Source organism: Berghia stephanieae, chromosome 1 (genome assembly GCF_034508935.2).
Source record: "Berghia stephanieae isolate SIO BIC M18660-M18661 chromosome 1, UCSD_Bste_1.3, whole genome shotgun sequence".
NCBI lineage: Eukaryota > Metazoa > Mollusca > Gastropoda > Nudibranchia > Aeolidiidae > Berghia > Berghia stephanieae.
In genome coordinates, this window is record NC_088360.1 from 10,438,095 (window position 1) to 10,465,203 (window position 27,109).

Sequence of the window (27,109 nt, forward strand, 5' to 3'; positions counted from 1 at the left end):
GCTAAATAGAAAATCATATGGCTTTCACTATTAAGACTGGCCCACTTAATATGAACTAAATTTTAACAAACAGAAAATTGAATAGACTAGGATAAATGTCACTGAGACAAAAATAGATGAATAAAATTTAATAAAAGAAAAAAAATATATATTTGGCCACACACGTGGCCATCTGGCAACTTGTTCGCGGTGACTGACGACACAAATCCTCGCGCGCTTTTTTAAAAAATTAAGGCATTGTTTCATTGTTATGTCATAGGGATAGTAGATTAATCTCTCTCTCCTCTCTCTCTCTCTCTCTCTCTCTCTCTCTCTCTCTCTCTCTCTCTCTCTCTCCCCTCTCTCTCTCTCTCTCTCTCTCTCAAATAAATACTAGAAATAACATAAGCCATTGTCTCACTGGACTGGTTGATAATAATTTAGCAGGCATTTTTCGTGTCATTTGTATGGGTTGTAGACACAAAATTACACTTCGGAAAAGTTCCAAATGATCAATATTATGTATATTTTAAAACAAAATTATAGTTGACCCTAGCCATACAGCTCCAAAACTATACAAGTTAGAACTCTTCTGATGTATTCATCATATTTTCTGATAATTGTGCCATAAAATTGCCAAGTTTTAACATCTTATTCCACGTATTAAGCGAGATACAGCCACAAACCAGAATAAAAATAAAACGCAGAAAAAGCGTCCCATATTTTCGGTATTTTTTTCTCTTTGTGAGTCATCCAAATAAATGACACCTTTGAAACTGCATAACTTTTTTATTTATGAATGGATTTTCAAAATTCAAAAACATTTTTACTCAGTGGAGATAGGGCTTTGATTTCAAACAAAAATTTTCCTCAAAAAGAGAAAAAAACATTTTTCATAGTCTTTGCTATATTATTGAGCATTTACATATAAGCGGTAGGTACGTAACCATTTCAGTCCATTCCAATTAAGGGACGTTACTCTCTCAATTAAGAAAGAATGTTGTTTCCATCTCTGTTTTAACTTCCTTATTGAAGCTTTTGGGATAAATTGATTCCTAAGCCTAAGTCCTAAGTTATTTAGGAAGTTCGCAGCAATAAACAGTAGACGGTACTGTAATTCATTTTACTATAAAATCATTAGATTTAATATTCTGGAGGCGAAAGAAGTAATTGATATTCCAGTTCCTCCACTTACCTCTACTGAGTCAGTAACTAACTGACTGTTGTACTTTGTGCTTTTTTAAACTTTTGGACTTGGCGTTACCGTCTAACTTTCTTTTTTTTTTTTTTTTACCTTCATAATAATAATAAGATAGAATATAAGTTTCAGTACTATTTGGTGATAATTTTAACACTGAAATTGAGACTCCATATCGTCTCTCCCCTAGGGCTAAACGATAGTAACAGCAAAATAGTTTGATATTTTTTTTCTGAAGTAGATAGTAAAGTGTAAAGTTAAAGTAGGCCTTTGGAAAGCTTTCCATAAAACGCGTTCCACATAATAACCTTACTTACTTTTAGATCTGGAAAAAGCGATTCCAAAGTTATGATGAATTTACTATCTACTCAAACTTACGATTACAAAAATCTCGGAAGTCTATGACTGAATTCCCCCACTGGACAGCCTCTTGATAAGCTGACTACTGATTGAAAAGGGACATTAGCATGAAGAATAAGAGGGTTGATCGCTGGCGGTCAATTTTAAACATTCTGCGCCCCTTTCAATCTTGATGAAATTTGCCATAGATTAAAGGGATTATCTAGATGTTTTTTTGTTTTTTTTTGTTTTTGTTTTTTTGGTGTTGGTATGTTTAATTTGGCTGGCAGATGTTGTGAGTAGATTACCTGAGTGCTAGCATCAAAATTTAAGTGTATGAACTAATCACTCAACTTGAGGTCCAAAACCAATAACAAAGAGCTGGGTGAAATCGACTTCGTTCCTCATATACTTGTATTGATAGGAAAAGAGAGTGGTCAAAGTGAGTTAGTGGGTAGTAGAGTTCTGGGATCTATGTTTGTAATAACACATCAACACATCAAGACACAATGCCGTTCTTTTGCTTTCTGTTTAAGATGGTGTCAATATTCTTTGGGATCAAATAAACTGATTAAATATTTTTATACAACCAATTGTAAAATAGACCTAAATCGCAAAAATCTAGGTGTCCTGCATCGGATGGATAAAAATATTAACAAACTGGCTAATTTTCATAGCAGAGAACAGTCTGGCTTTCCCTGTGGTCGACACACACACATACACAGAGAGACACAGACAGACAGACTTGCGCTTTCTTTTATTAATATAGATAATACATTACACTTATATAGAGTCTTTCCCTGTCCATACAAGCTCAACTCTAAAACTTTGGAATAGCTTATCTAGTCCTGAAAACGAATTTAGTTTCAGTGTCTTAATTGTGATCTTAGATGAATATTTATTTTTGCGATATATCATGATTTGTATTTTTTTTTTTAGGTGAATTTTATTTTCAGATTCAATAATGACGAAGAAAAAGTGAATGGTATCTTTTTTGAGTGAATTCAGAAGTTAAAAAGAAAAATTGAATCATGTTAAAAAAAGCAAGCAAGTTTTTCCAGAGTCAGATAAGGAATAGTGGAGCAAGCTCAAATGATCATGAAGATGGAACAGAGATTCCTGCTGTTTATAGAGCTCCATATTTCTATGGCCGCATCACAAGGAAAACAGCTGAAACCATTCTGATGAAACGTGACAAGAGAAATGGTTCATACTTACTGCGTGAAAGTATTACCCCAATGGGGAACTTTTCACTGACAATGATGCACGAAGGAAAGTAAGTATTTGTGATTTAGTTTATGAACATTAATACCATTTTCATTGGGGGGGGGGGGGGGAGGTTGGGGGTTGATTCTGTCATTTACATGGAACAGTTTTTCATGGAGCTTGATTACTGAGATAATTTCTTTAAAGCCATTCTCTAGCCCCTAATTATATAGATTTACCTCTGTATAACCATCTCACTGAAAAAGATTCCGCTTATATGCACACTCAATTTTCAGACCATTTCTTTAAGATTACAAAAATAGAAGAAGATCAATTAATTACTAAAGTTAAAAATAATAATTTTTTTTAAAATACAAAAGATTGACAAACAGGCAAAACACAAACCATCAAAATGCTCTGCAAGTAAGTGTGGTTCACACCTCACTATTCCGTCATCACTTCCCTTGACAAAGTAATTAACACCTGATTAAATGGACTATGCACGTATGTCATACAATCTTAAGTGATAACAGGCTCGGTATCTCATAGGGACAATACGAAGGAGGGCAAAGTTAGGGGCGAGTACATTGTCCACATTTGATTTGACCCAGTGCTGGAAGTGGTGTAAATTGACCGTCATCAGACGTCAGTTGAGCAGTCTATTTTGTGCTACATACCTGCACTCTGCACCAACAGCCTCAGATGTTAAACGAGCAATTAAAACCTCAGACATTATCTTCAACTTAATGGTTGAGAACAGAGTCGGAACCTGTTCACAGAAAAAGAGGATGATATAATCAGGTGCATCCAATCAAAATTCAAACAAACAACAACAAATAATCTGAACCCGCTTGTAAGCACAATCTGGCTATAAGAACACTCTGTTTGATTCTCAAGGACCATGCTTATAAACGGAGACCACTGTATTGCCTAACAGGTATCATGTGTCGTCCTATGTATTAAATGTTGCTGTTGGCTAGGAACCCCTTATTAAGCGTTTTAACCATATTATTGGATATTGCGCTATATAAATATTCAAGTTTGTTTTTCTATAAGAACATATGTATCAGTTGTTGAGAACATTAGCTAACATGCTCTTGGGGGAGTTTGATATAAGCCGTGTTAAGGACATGTGAGTTATCATCCCACATTGTAAATAGGTTTTGAAAAAGTTACTTGGATGGCATGTTTTCTTATGTTAAACCTCTTTAATTTTTAAGACCATTCACTTTTTAATTTTGATAACAGGGTTAACATGAAACACTGACATCATGTGCTGAAACAAAATTTGACAACATGTAAGAAAGTTGACATAAATGAGTTTTCAGATTTTTACAATTAACTTTGAGAGGCTTGTCTCCATTATACTTTGCTACATTTTGTTTTCCGTTTGAAGTCACGATGTTTAGTTTTATCTTTACATATCATAATCTTTTAATGCCCTACCATATATGAAAATATAAATATAACATAGTTAATTTAAAAAAAAAAAAGAAAATAGTAAATTGATGTATGGATAATATAAGTCCTACATTGTTTCTACGAACAAAGGGTCAAGTAAGTGCACTTAGAAAAAAAAGAATTCATCGTATTCTTGTTGATCATAAGTATCATAAAAATAAAGGAAAACAAATCTCATTGATTGTATACATTCAAGGTATTCTTATTTATCCATACTAGTCAAGTTCTAAGTCTTTTGGTCTCATGCCTTGGTAGAAAGGCTGAATAATGTTTAATTGTATAATTTTATTTTCTTCAGATGTGTTCATTATTCTATTGAAAAGCAAGTGGACGGCCTGTACATGATTATAGATGGACAAAAGCTCAATGATCCATTGGATTTTATAGAATATTACAGTTCCAACCCAGGGTTTGTGACCGCACCCAAATATCCTTGTAATCGTAGATCCGGTGAGGAGGCCATTGCTTTCCAAGGTATCTGCTACAACGACATGCATGATTATATGAAGGCAATGGCTCGCAAAATGGTAAGAATTTGACTGAAATGAAATGATTGTTGTTAGACAATCTAATGACAGTTTTATTTCTCAGTTGTTGGAAATGAAAATTAATTGTCAAGGCCAAATGGCAATCTGACTTGATATTGGAAAATTAACAGGTTGTGGATCAAGTTTGGTAAACTAAATACAGTTCACTCAGATTAATCACAGGAAAATAATAAAAATTATTAGCAGAAGCAATAACGAACTAACACTCCTTGTTTAAATACTTTTGCATCTGTTCTTTTAGAAATTATTTCACATTCTTTTCTTGTAACAAACGAAGATGAATATAACATCTTAAGAAAGAACAAAATACCAAACACGGAATGTTTCAGGCTTAAAACCCTTCTTCAGCCAATTACCAAAACAATGAAAACATAAATACATTACTTAAAAACTAGATAAGATAGGTCATTTTAAGTAATGTAATTCTTTTTTTTTTTTTTTTGGCTGAAGAAGGGCGTTGAGCCCGAAATGCTTCCTGTTTGATATTTTGTTCTATTTTTTGAAGCCGTTATATTCATTCTTGTTTATTACTTTTTACAGTCCATTGCTTTTAGCAGCTTAGTATCACTTTGACTCACATTCTTTTCTCTTATTTTAGAATGCAAGTCTATTGCGAGCTCTTGGTCCTCTACGTGACACACTAATGATTCATGTCTTACGGACAATGCATGAGTCTTTACCATGGTACCATGGAGAAATAAGCAGGGACGAGGCAATTAGTCGACTTGAGAAATCAGGCTTGGAAGATGGAAAATTTCTGTAAGTCTGCTTTTAGTTTGGAGAAGTTTTGTAAAGAAGGATAAGAAGACATTTCAAGATCTTATTACAGAAAGGACATGCCAAACATTTCATCGATCTGGTTTTTAAGTAATATCTTTAAGTAATGCCTTTATATTTTCATGGTTTTTTTTTGTTATTGGCGGAAGAAGGGTTTTGAGCCCAAAATGTCCCATGTTTGATATTTTGTTCTTTTTGAAGCTGTTCTATTAATTTTTGTTTCATACCTGCCTACTTTAATGGATCATCCGTAATTGTTACGGAAATTTGATGAGAATTATGTACATGAGTAGGCATGCATGTATGTTATTTCTTACTTTTTACAATTCACAGATCCCAGCAGCATAGTATTACTTTGACCTGTAAAGAAGGATATTGTTTTATTTATCAGATATGATAACATATTGATATCATGGCACTTTGTAGGTGAAAACCTGTAAATATAATCCAAGTCTCATGTTTTTGACTATAGATTTAATTTTTAGCAGCTAAATTACCCTGACATAACGTTGTTCTGAGGCAATTACATTTCAGTGATTAAGCAGGTTAAGTAAAGTTCCTTTTTAATGTTTGAATTTTGCAGGGTACGGTGCCGAAATGGAGGAGACTCCTTTGCCATTACCATGAGTTATGAGGGGTCAATGAGACATTACATTATATCTGTCTTGTATGGAGCAACCTATCAGATTGATAATGGCCCCAGCTTTAAGGCTCTTATCATTGTAAGTTTTTATGCTTTTGATCATTTGTATAATCTATATCTAATAATTCTTTTCCTGGTCCAAAGATAGAAAAGGGAAGTTATTGAACAGAGACGATGTAAAAAGAGATTTCAACGTGACAAATTAGGGAGCAGGCACAGGTGTAAGATAAAGATTTTAAAAAAAGTTTGTATGAAACAGTGCAAGGCAAAGCAAAAAAATAAAAAAATAAATAATAATAATAACTGTCCCAAAAAAACCCTTGCCTCTTTCAGGGAATTTTTTTTCTTGTATTTTTCTTTCTTGCTTTGTCTGGCACTGTTTCATACACACTTTTTCAGATCGTTAAAAAGCTCTCACTGTGTCAGCAGCGAATTGCAATGGGGAAAAAAGGTAGTTTTTCAGAAACTTTAAGGTTAATCCTGGTCCCCGTAGTGATAATTATACAGAAACAATTCTGTGGTCCTCTATGGGAACCTGGAACGCAATATTATAATACTTATAAGAAAATAAAACATAAAGTGGGACGGAAAACATTGAGTATCACATTTGTATTGAGATAAATCAGTGATGATAGTCTTCTGCAGATACATGGAATTCCAGGATTTTGGAATTTTCTGAGAAAATTTCCACTGGCTTTACCATGTCAAACATTTTCCTCTGATAAAAGCTTCAGTCATGGATCCATGGAAAAATTAACATCACGTCTTGTGTCATATTTTGACACATGTGCTCACTTGCATGAATTTTGGTGGCCCTCCCATATCTGGAAACAAAAAAATAAAATAAAATAAATAAAATTGCCTTTATTCATCCCATAGGGGAAATTTGTCTTTAGGGTATATTCCAAGGGAAGACTGGACTAACCCAGGGATCAGCTGCAGTGCAACGCTGCAAATCGTGCAAGGGCAAAGTGACTTGCTCAATGCCACACAGCAGCGGCTGTTCTAACTCAGTACCTTTTGGATACGAAGCAAAGACTGTACCGCTGAGCCATGCTGCCCCCATTGACGTTAACCTTAACAGACTGCCACCAAATGTCAAAAGTGAGAAAAGGCCAGTGGTAGTCTTAGATGAGTTGATGGCTGAAAGGGGAGGGGTAGGGGAAAATGGGTCCAGATTATCTTACAGTCTACAAGCTTATGAGTTAAAAAAATCATTACAGCTTCCTTCTAATTAACTAAAGATCAGTTCATAAACTATTCTGGCTAGTAGTCTCTCTCTCTCTCTCTCTCTCTCTCTCTCTCTCTCTCTCTCTCTCTCTCTCTCTCTCTCTCTCTCTCTCTCTCTCTCTCTCTCTCTCTCTCTCTCTCTCTCTCAACCCCCCCTTCTATTTTCATGTTATGTTTATAGATGTCATATGGTTATATAGAGATAATATATATTATATATATATATATATATATATATATATATATATATATTATATATATTATTATAATATATATATATATATATATATATTATATATATATATATATATATATATATATATATATATATTATATATTAAATAACCAATGGTGATCATTTAGTTTACTATTTTTACCTTTGTTGTTTGTATTTATTTCCAGCTTATAGATCACTACCACAGCAGGAGGGATGGTTTGTCTTGTCATCTGTCCATACCTTGCTGTGAACCCAATCATAAGCCCCAATTCTGGCAAAGTAATATTCTATTGTGTATTCATTGTTTACTAGTCTAGTTGCATTTTGTAAATGTTGAAAGAGTGGGCGAATGTTTGCTTGTATTATTGTGTTAAAGTTCCTGATTAATTACCTGTATTGTTTTGTTAAAGTTCCTAGTTGAAAGAGTGAGTGAAGGTTTGCTTATATTGTTGTGTTTAAGTTCCTGGTTCAAAGAATGAATGAATGTTGTGTTGAAGTTCTGGTTGAAAGAGTGAGTAAATGTTTGTTTGTATTGTTATTAAATTTCCTTAAATAAGTTGTCTCTCAGAGCCATACGGCTCATGAAGCCTGAGCTTGTCCTAGTTTCTATAGCTTTGAACAGACAATGGCAATCACTGCACGATGGTTAGGGGGGACAGAAAAAATCTCGACTTCCCCTGAGAGTAGTCCCCTTTTCTTTGTTTATAAAGCGAGTGCTCTACCAACAGAGCTACTGGAACCTTCTTATTTACCGTTAAGGGTTGTGAAAGCTTTAATTGACAGTCCAACTCAGCTGTTTACATCATTCTCATTTTAGCCAACACATAAAGTTCCATAAAAAAGATTAATATTTGCAAGGTTATGCTATGTATAATCTTCTGTAATAATTTAAAAAAAAAACATTTGTTTGAATCTCTCTCTCTCTCTCTCTCTCTCTCTCTCTCTCTCTCTCTCTCTCTCTCTCTCTCTCTCTCTCTCTCTCTCTCTCTCTTTATTTTTTTCTTTCCCTCTCTCCTACCCTCCCTCCTTCCTCTCTCTGCCTCTGTTTCTCTTTGTCGCCATTTCTGTGTGTGTGTGTGTGTGTGTGTGTGTTTGTTTGTTTGTTTGTTATAAAACAATACTTTAAGGCTTGGCAAAATTATTATCTGATTGATTTGATATTCACAAATCACTAAAACTTTGAATTTTGTAACTTTTGTGTCTAAATAATTTTCCCCGTCCTGTGTTTTTATTTTTCAGATTACAAAAGATTAAGTAATATGTATGGTGTAAGTATTTCCTTATTAAGTTATTTTAATAGAATCCTTCTGTTTCGTTTTTTTAATGATTATTTTAGAATCAGAGTGATTTTTCTATTCTCAATAAAAAATCAATAATTTTTATTGGATTCCACGTTGAGATGGAATTTATAATTTTAAAAACGAATTGAAAAAAGATTGAGTGGATTCATCAATATTTAACTAGTAAACTATGATCTGATTATGATGAAATATAAATCAATTGTAAGAAGTGAAAATAGATTGAGGTTTGTGTAATAAATGAAATAGTTATGACTTTTAATTTTTGAATTAATATGATAAAAGAATCTTTTTAAAATGTTTTTTAAAATTAATTTTTTTGCTTTGTTTTTTACTAGAAACCAGATATTTCTGCAGGAGGGGACGATCCAAGCTCAAGTCTCAGGGTACGCAGTTCTTCTGAAAGCAACCAGCCACCCAGTCGATTGCCTCCTCCCCCCCCTGCAAACAAAGGAGAGAGGAAGGTGTCAGTGAATGAAGCAGGAAACAATGAAGCCAGAGGCACAGGGCAAGACAATGGGATTGATTGCGTTGATGTTGTCTACAATGAGCCTGAAGAAAACGAGGAAGATGTGTTTCAAGGTCTGCAGTGATAAATGGTTCTTTAAGGTCAATAAGTCAGGTTTAATGGACTTGACTTACTTTGACTCCTTGACTTTACTTGACTTGCCTCTTGATTCCTTGTGAAACATAGGGCCGCAACAGTACACTTCCATCTGACTCGCTTTTTTTAGGTCTTCTTTATCCGGACCCGGGTTTGTCCGGCTGCCTTCAACTCGGTCTCGATGCTTCGTCGCCATGTTTGCTTTGGTCGACCTACCCTCCTCTTTCCTTGTGGGTTCCAGTCCAAAGCCTGCCTGGTGAGTTTAATGGAGCTTGAGTATATCTCAAGTTCTGTTGAATGGTTGCTTTCCTTTGAATAGGACCATTCTATTGCAATCTATAAGATCAAATGTGGCGGTAAAATGGTGATATAATCATTACTTCAATAATATCTTGAACAACAAAATATAAATGGAAACTGATGAAATTACAAAGTTTCAAGTCAACCTCAGTTATAAAATGGCTTATAACAGGGCCAATTGTAAAAAAAAAAAATATGTAAAAAAAAAAAGAAAAAAAGGAAATTGATGGCTTTACTCATTTGATTTGAAATAGTGATGTTTGTCTACTTCCATAAGCTGGAATCATCTCGTTGTCTTCAGTTTGGGTGATGGCATCAAACAAGCATCACCTTCAGGATGCTCTCTGGCAAATCTGTGCAAGGTCTCGATTGCTGCTCTTGACGCCTTGTTATTGGTTGGACAGTTTCTCTTATTGTTTGGATCAGGTTTTCTCATGATGTCAGCAACTATTACATGGATGGAAACTTCCCTGTTGGTTTCAAAATTTTAATTAGTCTTTTCGTGTATTTCTTGGAATGAAGTCATTGAGGCCTGGAAACAGGTGTCTTAGTTCTGAATATTATGACATGCATTGATTGGAAGGGGCATGTGGGCATTATTGGCCTATACTCGTTTGGTTTTGTTTTGGGTGGTAGATTATTGTTTTTATGGATAAAATTGCAATGCCGAGAAAAGCATATTCTGGTCAGTTGTGGGTCAATATGTACAATCTTTATTTGCTAATATTGTAAAGAAATATAATCTGGGCTTTGGTGCAGTGTCGATATATATATATATATATATATATATATATATATATATATATATATATATATATATATATATATATATATATATATATATATATATATATATATCAATACATCCATGTTATAATGTACAATAATAGAAAAACGACCCAAGTGTAATATGTATAGATCAGTTTATTATGATAGACAAGTCAATGTGTGTATTATTTTGATAAATCCAATATTTGAACAGCAAGTAATGCTCCAATTGAAAGTATATGTATATTTTGTTGAATAATTTTGGTAATCTTATCAAATGTAAAAGTTGAAAAGAAAATGATTGTAAATGCCGTTTTGAAAAACCATAAACGTAATTTTTTCTTGAACATCAATGTCAGTGCACCTTTTAAATCTTTAAAAAGTGGTCTTGTTGTTTATATGACTCGAGACTTCTGACCTGTAGATCTGTAGTTCGAGTCCTGCTGCATGCGATACAAAATTGAGTCCTTGGAGAAGACTATTTACTTGCTTTCTCTAAATGCTAAAAGTTCCTAAGTGAGCCAGTCAAAATGTAACCAAAATATAAAGAAAAAATTGGCTCATAAAGTAAAACAATACAATCCATTACATTTCGGCCTTTGTCCTCCGTCAGGTGACAGACAAAACATGCAGATAATGACAAGAGAAAATAAAAAAATGACATCTATATAATGAAATAAAACTTTTGTCTAACCATAATCAGATGTAAAATGAGTGCCTTCATTGACTTCAGAATACTCAATTGTGATTTCCTTTGACATGGCATTGACATTTTTTTTTGTTTTGGTACAACGCATTGATCAAGTGATTGTTGATTTTATTCAAAGACTTTCCATTTTCTCATTTACTCAGTTTTTAAAACCAGATTTACCGCTCTGGACTTTAGCAGCCTGTCTAATTTTAAAATAAATTGTACAAAATAAAGGATTTTGTTTACTAATGTTTATTTTTTTAAAAATCATATAACAGGTCCATCAGGCAGGGCGATGACACATCAAGAGGCACAGGAGTTGGAAAGTGTTTATTTAGACATACGTACTGCTGTTCTCACTCTTCAGCTCAAACCAGAAAATGTGATCCTTACAAGTAATTTAGGTATGTAAAAAAAACAAGAATCTCATAAATCTTTGAGGCGCATTGAAGAGTGATTTATCCCAATTTTAATGTGAAGTAAACAGTGATATATGTTTTTAGCCACTCCATGGTTTGGATCTTTCTTCATTCCAAATGAATTGCTCTAATGTTTTATTCAAACATGTTTCGCCAATTACTTCTTGATGGGCTAATGGGTCAGAAAAAAAATGGATTTCACAAGGATTCAAACCAGGTTCATTTGCCTGTTAGTTCAGGCCTATGTAACCTATTGAATTATAATACCCCATTCAGTATATTTGGTTCTAGTGACATCCTTCTTTCTAGAGGTCATTTCATGCATCACAATTTCAATTTAGTTAGCCAGTATATTGGGTTCTAATGACATCCTTCTTTCTAGAGAAGTCATTTCATGCCTCTCAATTTCTCACTATTTAGTTAGCCAGTATATTGGGTTCTAATGACATTCTTCATTCTAGAGAAGTCATTTCATTCCTCGCAATTTCTCACTATTTAGTTAGACATATGCCTCTAAAATGAAATGCAAAGTTATTTCATTAAGTTGATTTGCTGTTAAATTAATTGATGTATATGCCGTGGCGATGTTCAAAAGAGAGAGAGAAAAAGAGAGAGAGTTGTTTCTACCAGTGACTTAGAATTATTGCCTCTAATTTCCCTAATATAGTGTGCTGATGAAGTTCATGTCTTTAACAAATAAAAAAGATTAATTGATTTAAAAAAAAAAAATGCATACAGGTTCTGGTCAATTTGGCGATGTAATGAAAGGTACATGTACGCTGGGTAATATGGAAGTTCCTGTCGCTGTCAAAACTCTCAAGAACCAGGATCCAGCTGGAGAGGTAAGCAGAAACAAGTTGTCTTTAAATCTTTTGAAAAATGGAATAAATAACAGTAGCGAAATTGAATGGAAGCTTCAATTTTATTAACAAAGACAGATGATATGCACGTTTCAGGGTCCACCTTAGTCAACAATCACAATGAATGAAACACTAAATATGAATGAGAGATGAGAGGATGGCATTGCTAAGGCGACACCATCCTTTCATCTTTATTCGTCTTTTGTGTTTCATTTGTGTTTTGTTGACAAAAGGCTAACCCGAAGCATCCATTTCATCTGTCTTCGTTCTTGAAATTGAAACTTCCATTCAATTTGACTTTTGTTATTTATTTCTTCGACCTTCAAGCAGCAACATTAATATTTGAAAGATAGAGTTCAGTGTCAGTTTGAACTGATGTTTTTGGCAATACCTCAGCAAAATTTAATTGCTAATAATTGGATAAGTATGTAAATCAAACTTATTTTTTTTTTAAGTGATACAAAAGCTATAAAAAAAAAAAAAGGCAAATAAGTGATAAACAGACAATAAAAAAATTCATTAAAAAATCCATTAATAATGATAACGATAATGATAATAATAATAATAATAATAATAATAATAATAATAATAATAATAATAATAATAATAATAACAAAAAACCCCAATAATAATGATAATAATAATAATGATGATGATGATAATAATAATAATAATAATAATAATAATAATAATAATAATAATAATAATAATAATAATAATGATGATGATGATGATGATGATGATGATGATGATGATGATGATGATGATGATGATGATGATGATGATAATAATAACAATAATAATAATTATAATGATGATAATCATAATTATAATGATAATAATAATATACGATTCTTACACTCTTGCTTTTTTAAAAATTCCGGATGTATACCCAACTGCTACACGAGCTTGCAAGTGTGCTTTGGGAACAAAGTTCGAATTCCAAAATGCAAGATTGTAAGAAATCTCTTTTACTACCCCTTAAAAACATTCCGATTTCATTATCTCTGAGTAAAAGACATTTTCAAAAATATTTAAATGATACTTCTTTTTAAAGAATCTGATTTTTAGTGAAATTTATGCTTGATAATCTGACACCACAAATGATTATTGTAAACATAATATCATTACACGTTACTATTTAGGGAGAGGGGTGGAATGATAATAATGTCACCACAAACAAATGTACTCAAGAATCCTTGCTCTCTAAACTTTTTTTTTTCTCTTATTTTTTTAACCCCACATTTTCATGTAAACCACACCCCCAGGACGACCACTTTGACTCATGATTTTTGACAGCGGACTTGTTGATTTTTGACAGTATTTTCAAAAATTTCGGTTTGTTAAGAAATGCATGTTTAAATGTTTTTGTCAACAGAAAGAAATACAAAGCGAATCCAATTTGATGAAAAAGCTGGATCATAAACACATCGTGCGTATGATTGGTAAGCTACTTTTATGTTCATTAATTTGATTTAATCCATCTACCAAAGTAATATATAAAGTCATTAAAGAAAATCTTTCCTACATTCTTTCTTCAAAATTAATTTATACATTATCAGTTTAATGATGATTGTGATCAGCAACAATTTTGAATTAGATTTTTGATTTTAAGTTTCAGTTTTCTCAACTATTTTTCACATTTTCTTATTAGAAGTTCTAAACAAGCTGCATTCTATTTTTCTTCTTTCTGAATATGTTCGTTTGTTGAAACATCATCTGCAGGTGTTTGCAAGGCAGAGAGCATCATGTTGGTCATGGAACTTGCAGAATTGGGCCCATTGAAAAAATTTCTGCAGAGTCATAAGTGAGATGTTTATTTATTTATGTTTTTTTTTTTATATTTGTATTGTTAAGACGTATTTTGGGGCAATATAACCTCCTATAAAATTAATAATCATTTAAAACACAGTAAAGATGGATTGAATAATTTTAACACTTCTGTGTTATAAATTTTCTTTCATGTATTTTCTGAAATAGATAAAGAAACTAATATTGTAAATAAAGGAATTATATTTTTATATAAAAAAATCACCAGAAAACGAAAACAAACTAATAAAAAAATAAATAAATAAAATATTCATTAAGGCCATTGAAAAGTCATATCACAAGTTTTTATGTCAGATTTTCACGACTTATTCTCCATTGTCCCTGTAATCTGTTGCACCGATATACATCTTACAAATTGTTTTGAGATACAGAGTAATAATCAATTCCAACATTACAAATGTGCTTTTTTATGATATCTAATCAGTGATAATATCAAATGTTCCACAGTTGATATCAAAGAAAAAATAATAGATAAGAACTACAAGTAGAGGGCCACTACTTGTCTAGTTATTTGAGGTTGTCACCTTGACTTGTCAATCCTCTTTGCAAACACTTGAAAAAGATTTCAGGCATGTAGTCTTTTGACATTAAATCGTACTGTGATGTTGGAGATTGATGCTCCGTTTTTATGACTGCCAAATGCCACACTTTTTTTCTTTTTTCATCACAGGAATTTTTAAGAAATTAGAAACATTCTGTTGTCACAAAGCGCAAAAGTACTTTAAAATCACACAGATGATATTTTCTTTAAGAGATCCTCTAATACTAGATAGTACTTCTAGTTGTTCAGCTTTATGGTTTTGCAATGACACTTGGCCTCTGACCTCAAAGCTCTTGGTTTGAATCCGTTGCGGGCTGTATTAAGTTGAGTCCTTGGAGAAGTCTCTTAATTCACTTTTTCTCTTGTTATTTGTGTGTAAAATTAGTATTTTGCCATTAGAAGCATTGTCTTGGTTGATGAAAATAAATTTAAGAGTGGCGTCATGTCTCATCCTGTATCTTGAATCTTACTGTTGGCCTGTGATTCTTGTGAAGCGGATTTAGCATATGAAATGGATATTGTTACTGCTACCATCACAACTACCACTACTACTACTACTACTACTATTACTACTACTACTACTACTACTACTACTGCTGCTGCTGCTACTACTTTACAACTACTGCTGCTGCTGTTACAATATGGGTCTTGGTTTGTTTTAATTGATTGCAATTCACAGTCTGTCTTTGCTAATCCTCAGAGTGGATCGGTTAAAACAGTGGCATTTGCTGGAGATCATGATGCAGATTTGTGACGGAATGCAGTATCTAGAGTCCAAAGACGTTGTTCACAGAGATCTGGCCACAAGGAATGTACTGTTACTGAATGAACACTTTGCCAAGATCAGCGACTTTGGAATGTCTAGAATGGTGGACAGTGACTCTGAATACTACACTGTGAGTGCTACAGTTGACATCAACATATTGAGTATAAGCCTTATCTTTGTTTTTAAATGTAAATGCAATTGGATTTTTAAAATATGGATTGCATTGCCTTGATTAAATGATAAAAATAAGATGAAAAAAGAAGAATGAAAATGAATAAAGCCTATTAAAAAACAAAACAAAACATGAAAAACAAACAATAAAGTCTGTGTATTATGATGCAATTTCTTTCCGAAGAGTGAAGAATAATTCATTAGATCTTGCACGACTAACTGTATCATTAAATATAGAAATGTTGGAAATACATAGCAGACTGCTGAAGATAAATTTCCTGGTTACATATTAAAAATTAACCCAATCCGGGTTTATCTTATTTAAAACCTTTGAGCTCCGATCAATAATTTTGAAGAAAGCAGAAATCTATCATAAGGGTTATCTAAAGCTGACTGCTGTGTATGTTATTTGTGAATCTTTTGAGGAGGGAAAAAACATATGTATCTTAGATATTCAACAATATTTATAAATCTTTTGAAAGCCTTTTGAAAAATATTTGATTTTATGAAAAAGCATAATACAAACCAAATGCCAATTTCTTTTCTAACAGGCCCATGGACCAGGTCGATGGCCTTTGATGTGGTATGCTCCTGAATGTTTGTACTACCACAAGTTTGACAGCAAATCTGATGTATGGAGTTTTGGGGTCACCATGTGGGAAATCATGTCTTACGGCACCAGGCCATATCCGGTATGTCACATTGTAATCATACTTTAATCTGATCATCCCTTCTTCTGGCTTGCTTTCTGTTTGTTCTTAAATGAGACAACTCTTTTTGCCTAGGCCCTTGGTGGAGTCCTTATCTGTGAGGTCATTGGACATGAGCTTGTATGTGTTTCTTCGAGAGATGATACTTTTCCCCATTTAAATCATTCAAGTGAAAGCAGATTACTTTTAGAGACCATCTAAGTGCTTCTTATCTGGTGTGCATGTATCTGTCTGAGAATTATCTTGGCCTTAGACTGGGTACAAGGGGAAATTACCGCTGAGATCTTTTTTTTTTTTTTTGTGAAATATATATTTTTGTCTCACTTTCTGTCCAGCACCCAAGACAAGATCATTTCAAATACTGAAGCATACTTGCCACCCTGTATGAGATTGCATATTTTAATAAGTAAGATTGTTCAAAATACACAATAACATAACATAACATAACATATGGTATAGGGCAAAATAGGACAAAATCCCTTGAATGCCCTTAATATTAATAGTAATGCCATAAATCTATTGATTAAAGATTACAATAATGAAACACGCGGTAAAGATAGTAATTCAACTTAAATGTACTCAATGTGAGAAAATTTATTCTTTTATGAAAAGTGATATTGAGAAACATATTCTAGGGAAGGGGAATGATGATTTTTGGGTTGATGCAAATGTTATTGTGAGCATCTAGAAGGGCCATTGACTACTTGAAGGTGGCTGTGAATAGATGGTTAAATACCATTATTATTGATACATAAAGTTATGCAACCTATAATGTTTTCCACCAAAGCAAGGTCAAAAAATTAATCATATATTTCCTACAGTCCAAATACTATTGCTCATAACCCATTATATGAGATAAGAATGTTCAATGCCTGAAAAATGGGGGTAATTATCTTTTCACCAAACATTACACTTTTCAGAAAATGAAAATTCCTCAAATTGTCCATTTCCTGGAATTGGGAAACCGAATGCAGAAACCCAAAGAATGCGACAAGAGAATCTACAGTCTCATGTTGGAGTGCTGGGAGTTTGCGTAAGTTGACTGTTTATATATTTTATGAATTTTTTAGGAGGTGTCTATAATACCTCTGTCCCTAAGGCTCACTACCAGTCAAGAATTTTATGTAAAAAAAGGCTTTTAAAGACTTAAAAAATACTTCAGATAGTCTTTTATTTTATATTTTCACAATTAATGTTTATGTGTGTGGATGGGTGTGAGTGAGTGGGAATTTGAATAGATGGTCTTCTTGATCACTCAATTACCTACATACTTCTTTTATAGAATCATCTGTGCAGATATCATTTGGTTTTAGTGTCCTACGACTTATTGTAAAATTGCCTTGAGACTTAGGTGAAGGGTGATATATACATTTACTACTATTAGTGGAGAACCCGCAATATTTGTGGGGAAATAAAGGTTATTACAAAACAGACTATTTTAATTATTATACTACTCTATTGTGGAAATTAACATAGATCGAGATTAATCTTTTGAGCCATCAACGGTCAAATTATGTCCGGTAATAAAATCTGTAGGTGCGTGCAAATGAATCTGGCAACAGGGCGGTTTGATGGCGATTTCCAAACTTTAAATGACTGATAATCATGCTCTAGCAACATTTTATGAATAATCATTTGAGTCAAAGGGTGATAAAAACATCCTTAATTTAGAAAAGGTATGCAAGTTAGTCGTATATCAATCTTTAAAGAATAGTTTTATAAGTTTTTAGATTCTCCAGTAATTCTGTGCTCATTGGCAAAATTTAACGCGGGATGTACAGAACAATTTTGACCCTCCCAACTATTTTTTTAAAGCATAGATTACTATTTTAGATGTGAGATGTTTCCATTGATCAAAAACAACCCCTATTTTAGATGTGAGATGTTTCCATTGATCAAAAACAACCCGTTATCAAATAGACAAATCATTATTATTTGCATACCTTATGCATTATTTTATGGCATTACTGGCTGATGGTTAGGAATCCCCATCTTATTGCAAAGTCAATCAATGTTTAGGACAGTGACTGAGAAGGGCAAGCAATGATTACTGAACTCTGACCCTGTCGCTGTTTTCTTCAGTAAAACCCAGAATATTTCAATTAACTGTGATGTGAATATGTACCATAGTATAAGAGTGACAAATGTATTAAGAGTTTTAGTAGAATAATGGTTCTTATCAAGCGACTCGCACATTAAAAATTGGCAATTTCCGTGCCATAGGAATGAATGAATGATTGTTAAACACATTTAGTTTGGTGAACTGACCCATGAAAAAGTATCCAATGTATAAATGTGATTTCTTTTAAAATCAATTTCATTTATGATTAGCTGAAATGAATGAAAAGAGGCACTTGCCAAATTAATCGGAAACTGGGTTTATTTTTTTATGCCACAAAGTCTTACTGTTTCTTTTAAATGTCAATCAATTTCATATTGAGCACAAAGACGTCAGGTTGAGCTTTTAATTTTCATCTTTTCATTTGTAAAATTTCCACAGATTATGTTTGTAAAGTCATGCTGTATGTCTCATATTAGAAACAAAGTTTTTGTTTATTTTACTCATGACATGTAAAGTTGATAGGCTTTAGACATTGTGATTTTGAAATGAGATATGTCAAACAAAGAATAATCGTCATGATTTTCTCCTTTTTAAAATTAAATTCTTCTTTTGTCTGTATTGCAGAAAAGAGCGTCGACCTAAATTCAAGGAATTAATCCCCAAACTAGAGCCTTTATTCCGGGAATTCAGACATTTGGACGAATAGGAAGAGTACATGAGTTCATCATTCATTCGTTTGTTTGTTTTATGGTGTTATTTTTTAACCTCTGTTTTCTTATTTTTCACCCATTTTTTAAACCCAGAATAGTATTTGATATTGTTATCAATACCTGCATTTTCTATGCAAGCAAACACGATAAAAAAAAGTGCATTTATTATTGAATGTTAATATTTATTTCATTTACATGGAAAGCATGATCACTTGGATGCACATGCTTTTGATAACAATATTAAATAATCTGTTATCGTACGAAAATTTTTAAAAATTTTATATCTCCCTCTTTTCTTTTGAGTTTTGGGGTACCTCAAGGATCAGTTATTGGCCCCTTTAATTCACTTTATATACCCAACCTCTTGCAGTATCATTAAGCAATGTAATATTAATTATCATATATATGCTGATGATACACAACTTTATATGTCAACTAAACCGGCGCTTGCGAATGGTCTAGTCTCTTCCATTGAAATTGTCAAGAATTGGATGTCTGTGAAAATTTTTTTAATTAAATGAAGAAAAAACTGAAGGCCTTTTCTGCAATCCAAAGAAGCTCACAATATCCATTCAAAACAACTTCATTATAATTAACAATGAAATGATCTATTTCGCAGAAAGAGCCAGAAACAGGTATATACTTTCAAATGACACAATAAACTACCCTTGTGAAATATTGTGTTTTGAATTTAAAAAGATTTCACAATTATCAAAGTTTTCAAATAGTACTGCCCTAAAAACTCTTGTTTCATCATTTATAATTTCTAGGATAGATTACTGTAATTCGCTCCTTCACAACATTCCAAACTATCTCCTTCACAAATTGCAGCATATCCAAAATCATTCGGCTAGGATTATTCGAAGAAAAAGGGCAGGAGATCATTTTACACCCATATTATTGTCACTTCACTGGCTACCTGTTGAATTAAGACTCAAATATAAAATTGCTATTTTTTGCTTTAAATGTATCTACAAAACTGCTCCTTCATTTTTTATGCAACCTTATTTCATTGTACTCTCCTTCCAGAACTTTAATATCTAGTGATCATCTCCGATTAACAGTTCCCAAAAAAGGTTCCAAAAAGATGTCAGATAGGTCTTTCTCTCATGTTGCCCCTTCTATTTGGAACTCTCTTCCAATTTCCTTAAGAAAATGCAATACAGAAGCTACTTTTAAGACAAATATTAAGACTTATTTTGTTAGGAAATATTTGATAGATTAAAACCAGTGTCCTTTTAATGATTATTTTTTTATGATATGGACGTCTTAATCATGTTTTGTGTACCTATGACCTATTAGTGTACCTATAGTGTACCTGTTATTGTAGCTTTGATGTCTGTATTGAAAAGGCACTTAGAGCTGTTTGTATATGGAATGGGCGGGGTATAAAGGATCTACACTATTATTTGTCATCATTTCTTTTTCATTTTTTCATTTTTTTTTATTATGCATGGCATGATATTAATTTATAATTTTTTTCGGTTGAGGTATTGTAAAGCACTTTTGTCTCTAATTCGAATTTAGGCCTATTAGAATACTATGAATGATAGACTCATATTATCCTTGTTCACATTCCAGCTCTATTTTACGCATGGTGATCTATTTATTTATAATGAAGCAACAATTTTATTTTTTTTACATATTCCACTACTTAATTTTTCATATATTTGAATATGCATGACATCTTTTTTCAATGCCTTAAGATGTAACTAAGTTGTTCCAAAAGTGGTAAGAGGCCTATTGTCTCTCTAATGATATGTGCATAGAATCGTGATATATATATATATATATATATATATATATATATACTTATATATTATAAATTTTTTGTTTTCCAACCCACTATTTCTTTGTTGCTCTACTAGAAATGATTTTGTAATCAAAAGTTGTTTTTGTTCGGGGATGTTTTAAATGTTTACTCTCCCAAGAGCTTACCAATCTCTATTGTGTATCTAATGAAGTGAAAAAGATTTTCCAAAACTGCCAATCATTGCAATAGAACATATTTGATATGATCTAATTCTAATGAGACAAGAAAACTCTTCGATTGCCGTCAGTATGTTGTCTGTTGTCATAATAAATTCATTAAAATGACAAGACAAAACGATTTCATTTTTTTGATGCCTTTGTCATTATCTTGTCATTCTATTTGAAAGTTAAAGTTTCTTGACTCTTTCAATTTATATTTGTTCTTATGAGTAATCACCTCCACGGAAGCATAAAATTCTTTAAAAAAAAAAATCTATGATTCAATTTCGGTGTGTGTGTTTGAAAGGCTTACCTATGTAACATATAGCTTTTTATTATTTTCATTTAAATCATCATATTTACCATCATAAAAACCATCATCATGATAATCATCATCATCATCATCATCATCATAACCGTTATCGTCATAAAGATTTTTACTATTTATATTATGACCATATGTATATTAGTTTATTATGTTTATTTAAACTAGAGCTGTAATGGAACACCCAAATAGAAAAATCATGTGTTGAATTGAACTGTATCATTTTGAATTTGATACATATCTGATAGTCAACAACTAAATAAGTCTATAAACCTATAAGTATTTAAAATGCTTGCTTTGCTTAACGTTTCAAACATTTATTGTGTGTAGTACCCCAACTTTTATACTAATACTAGCCACCCTTATAACTCGTAAATGCACAACGGACACCAATATCCAACACTGCGCCATTTTCCTTGTGCCGCTTTGCATCAAACATTCACTTTTTGATGTCTTGTTTATGATTTAACAGGCATTGCATCATTTTGCCTTGGACACCTACGACCTGATTTCTTGGTTTTGAATTTAATAGTCGAGTCTAATTTACAAACCAAGCGGAAAGATTTCATTTTACCATGAGATGGGAGGGGTGAGGGATGACATTACGACACTATAACATGACAAGGAGGTGGCATGACGAGGGATGATAGAAATGGTGGTCGCCTGATGCATAGGAATATCATGGGTGGTGCTGTACGGTGCTTGTCTCATGCAGCGATTTTAACTCCTAAACAGGGACACTGATTTGTTTCCTTTCATTTATAATGCAAAATAAATCATTTCTACCAAGACAGCAGTAAGAATATCACGACTTGAGGCTTCAATTAAGCTGTAAACACATTGCCATTGCCTGTCTTTTGATGAATACGGTAAGACCAGGTATTAGATTAAAGTAAGATTCAATTTCACCTTTGAAGGGTTAAATAGTTCACTCTGTCTTCAAATCCAGCATTGCTGTTTCTTTTTTTTCTTTTTTTTTGATTTACAAGTGGTTTGCGAATTGGTTTGCTGTACTAACACAACATAATGAGACAGCTAGGCCTCATTGCTATATTTTGTGTTGCGGAAGCAAACTGAGCGAAACGAATTGAGCTGCTCGATACTCACGACACCTTCCCAAAACTGTCTTGTTTCTCATGATACTCTTACAAACCAATTCCCGACACAGCTCTAGTTTAAACTATTATTTGGTTATACTTTTTTTTGCTTGTTTTTTTGTTGTTTTGTAATGGGTAGATAACCAGCTAAAATGGTAATTAAGTCTTCTAAGCAACTGAATCACTTGTTATTTATCAAATTTGATTCGATAATCATAGAGTTTGTGTCATTTTTTGTTACTTTGTTACATTAAAACCTATATTCTCAAGTCTCAGAGCTGCCAACCTGAGATTTTTTAGCATATATACTGAAACTGTTGATTTTTCAAAGTTCATCCATTCATTCATAAATCCAACAAAAACTCATCAGATTATTTTAATGTAAACAGGTGACTTTTGTAATGGCAACGAATTGCTTAATAATATGATATTGCTCAAAGTTAAACTTGTGATAGTTTTTTGAATAAATAATGTACAAAATGACATGCTTCCAGTATTGCTCTTTTATGGAATTTTTATATCTCAAGTTGAGATGATACATTTGTGCCGATAGATTGAAAAACTGTATATAAAGTTCACTTTAAAATTGATTTTTATTTTGATCAGTATTTTTCTCTCCTTATTTTATTTTATAAAGAATTCATATATATGCAATAAATATACTTGAAAAAAAAAAAAGAGTGTCATGGCACCAGATGTCTGGTTTTATTGATATCATTATAACGAAATAAGAACCCATCAAATTTTCTGGAGCTTTTGAAAAAAATTGTTCAAATTTTAATAGTTTTATTTTATTTAACATTGTGTTTTTTATTATATAAATTTCTATATGTTGAAACAGTTTAACAATATACAGTGAAGGCAGTCAATGCTCATACCTAGGAAGCTTCGTCAGATTTGATAAAAAAAAATCCTTGCTTTAAATTTTTCTCCCTAATTGCATCTTACTATACTAATTGGTAGACATTTCAAAGAGATGGGATCTTTTTTTAAAACAAATTCAGATTCTAATGTTTTGTTTATTTTTTTTTTCGTTTGAGCTCAAGTATAATTTATGGCAACTTGTACTTGTAAATTTAATTATTATTCTGTACCAATACCTTTCTACTCCTAACTTTCAATCAAATATTTTGACAATGGCTGTCATTGATATTTATCATATTATTTTTTTAAAGGTATAGATGTTTAATGAAACTGGATGTTTTAATGCATCTTAAGAGACAAATTGTTTCTGCGTTTTATTTACCATTTTATATGTCATTAATATTTCTTGTTTTGAAAATAAAAATATTTAAGAATTTTATCATAATTACATTCAAGGCAAATATACTTATACATTTGCATCCTAAAAATTGATCTTGAACATAGTAATTAAATAATTCAGGAAATATTCTGGTTTCGTGAGAGATAACGAAATAGATCATATGCAAAGTTCAAGCTAATATACTCAGATCAAATCACAATTTATCGTCATATCACCTTTCAATTTATAGTTATTTTCCATTCTTATATATTACCTCATGAAAAAAGACTTGCACCCAAAACCTCTCGCATTGTGCTATTATTATCTCAGTCTCAGTGATAAGATATAGTACTTATTTAAATTGTTGTTATATATATAGATTGTTGGTGTGTTTATAATATTGATGTTTGGTTGAACAATTTTACAAAATTACCATTAAGTCCCAGATTAGTGTTGATTTGTACATTGTGTAATGTGGTGCTATAGCTATAGGTAAGTAATTGCACAAGAGAATCTCCATTTGGCAGGCTGTCATGAAATTTTGTAGAGTAGTTTAATCCAATAGATGCTGCTGCCATTTGGCTAATTTTAATGCTTTTTCCATGCATACTGGTTTTCATGTTAAACAAACTCAAAATGTTTCATTTAAGTCTAAATCAAATGAAAAAAAAAAAGCAAAGCACTTTCTATGGACATTTCGGTTCCAAGCTCTTCTTCAGCCAGACACTAACTTAAAAAGAATTGGGGAAAGATTGGAAATATACTTATCTAACATCTTTTTGATGAAGCTGACAAATGTTATAACAAAAAGTGTAAGCTGAAGTACATATGTAAAGATATTTAGTAAATAACACAAACGTTCTTTGTGATAAGTGAACCTCCTATACAAAGGATAAAAAGAATTTATGCTATACATTTGACGCTACAGAAACGAGGCTTATTTCTGACTCCATGCCCTATTTTAAAAGTAAATGAGGGAAAGGAACGGACCATGATTCATTACCATATCTCCCTAACCCAAACCTCTCTTGTTTTAGACATGAAGTTATACATTTTAAATAAATGTTCTATTTTTTTTTTTTTTAATTATCACACTTGTGTATATGGGCACACACAAATAATTAAAATATGCAATATTATTAAGGCAGCTGTCTTTAATGTACGAACTGTTTGCATCCCAGAAATATTTCATTTCATACATAATTATTCCACAAGCTGTATGTTACTGCTCGCTTTGAGACCATAATTTTTGCACAAAAGTCGAAGGACCCATTGGAAGGACCCTTGCAAGTGTTCATTGAAAAAACACATGTGATCTTCTATTTTATGCCTCTGTGGGGATTTTTAAATTGACGTAGTTGGAACTTTTTAGTTGTTCCAGCTAGATAGTTCTCGGAATCTACTCCTGTTCTTAGTTGGAATAGTTCTTGTCTTAATTTTTCTTAAGCAATATCTACCTATCTCTAACCCTCAATGTCCTATGATCTCCTTTTTGGGCGCATATGACCTTTTAACTCACAAACACAATTAAATTAAACACATTCTGACTCACTGCCTGTTTTTTAATATATATAAAATAAATAAATAAGAACATTCACACTATTTTGTCAAGACAATAATTTCGATGATTTTTAATCTCTTCGGTCAACAATAAGTCCGTAGTGTACCCTCTTACAAGATGTTTCCTTGCAGCTTCAGTTGACTGCGAATCAATTTTGTTACAGAATCTATATATATATATATATTACAATAGGGTTTGAATAATGGATTCACGCACCAAACATCGCATGCTATTGAAGCTGTGGATCACTTAAGATGCATGACTCAATAAAGGACTTCAATTTGTTTTGTCTCTTTTACTTGCTGTTATTTGTTCATTTCCTGTATTTTCTAATTTTGAAATATTGTCTATTATTATGTTATCGATATTGTTTTCCCTTTAAAACTATAGTAGACCCTCTATACATTAATTTAGTTCTAAGTACCATGTACGTTTGGACACCTAGTTACTGGGATCCCATGAACAGGAAAACTATACAACTTTATAATTCGGATTATCATTAAGCAATGCATACTTTTATGATGCTTTGTGTATACCTCAATATCAAACTTTAATTCCCTTTTCTTTTGCACTTTTAGAAAATATATTATTTTGTAACGTTGAACTCTTTTACTTTTAATTAGTTAATTTTATTATTAAATTCATCTAAGTGATTATTTTCATTTTCGCTTATTTTTTATTTTCCCTTGGTAGTCCTACTTTTCATTTTCAGTTTTACAATAAATTAATAAATCATCTTTTGAATATATTTATCTTATCTGCTGCACAATAACAAATTTATTAAAATTCTTTTGGCCAAAACGTTCCTTTATATCCAAGGTAATAAGGATACGATGAATTGCTGGGATAGACAGTAAAATTTCAATGGAAGCAGCTGAGCTTTAGTTATATCTGAGCTATGATTTGTGACTGCCCTTTTTAAAAATATCATCAGTTGAAAGAAATTTATTATATCCATGAGGCACTGCATTGATAAATTATAAGATGACCCTAATCTGTCAAAATGTTTTTAGAAGAGAAATCACCTTAAAAAGATATTTTGTCATGGTACAGCAAAGATGTTTTACTGTGTAATATTGAATTTATTACAAGTAACATGGGCCTATATTATACCAAGTTTTTATTATATTTATTTGTTTTAATTTGCTTTTGAGATCTACTATTCAATCCTTGATTTTCTATGATTTCTATTGGCGATCATATTGGAAACGCTGGGGAAAATTAAAAAAAAAACAACAAAAAACAAAACCAAAATCAATGCTGTAACCAGTTTCAGTTTCAATTGTTTTTCTTTGATACCGCAGTTAAGAATAATGTGAATATTTCATGAAAGGAGTACTTTGAAATAAGATAATTCTGAATCATTTTGATTTATTTTATACATGAAAGATTGCATTCAAGTTTCACGAATATCCATCAAGGTTATGCTACTGTTCCTTGGAACAAATAAAGTACACAATTATCCCTATATATTTCTCTTTCACAAAATTAAAATACAAATAACAAATGTATTTGGTTTAAACGTTTCCTTTGAAAAACACCCCACCCCCAACAACAACAAAAAAGAAAAAAAAAAAAAAAGAA

The 27,109-nt window shown here is 32.1% G+C and overlaps 1 protein-coding gene across 1 annotated transcript; it reads left to right on the top strand.

Annotated features, from left to right (window-relative positions):
• The first annotated feature begins 956 nt into the window (after window positions 1-956).
• Window positions 957-20,223, top strand: LOC144967678 (tyrosine-protein kinase SYK-like). Its single transcript, XM_078905210.1, has 16 exons — window positions 957-1,087; window positions 2,456-2,792; window positions 4,482-4,710; window positions 5,330-5,490; window positions 6,092-6,230; window positions 7,784-7,877; window positions 8,838-8,866; window positions 9,235-9,478; window positions 11,538-11,663; window positions 12,417-12,520; window positions 13,917-13,983; window positions 14,264-14,345; window positions 15,610-15,805; window positions 16,398-16,538; window positions 17,477-17,589; window positions 19,243-20,223. Exons 2-16 carry the CDS (start codon window positions 2,548-2,550, stop codon window positions 19,322-19,324), a joined length of 2,052 nt encoding a protein of 683 aa, XP_078761336.1. The 5' UTR covers window positions 957-1,087; window positions 2,456-2,547; the 3' UTR covers window positions 19,325-20,223.
• Window positions 20,224-27,109: the final 6,886 nt, after the last annotated feature.

What these genes read in the sequence shown, in the direction of transcription:
- LOC144967678 (XM_078905210.1), top strand. Translation starts at nt 2,548, where the DNA reads ATGTTAAAAAAAGCAAGCAAGTTTTTCCAGAGTCAGATAAGGAATAGT. An exon ending in TTGGAAGATGGAAAATTTCT is followed by an intron (nt 5,491 to 6,091) that starts GTAAGTCTGCTT and finishes TGAATTTTGCAG; the next exon opens with GGTACGGTGCCGAAATGGAG. An exon ending in CGAGGAAGATGTGTTTCAAG is followed by an intron (nt 9,479 to 11,537) that starts GTCTGCAGTGAT and finishes ATCATATAACAG; the next exon opens with GTCCATCAGGCAGGGCGATG.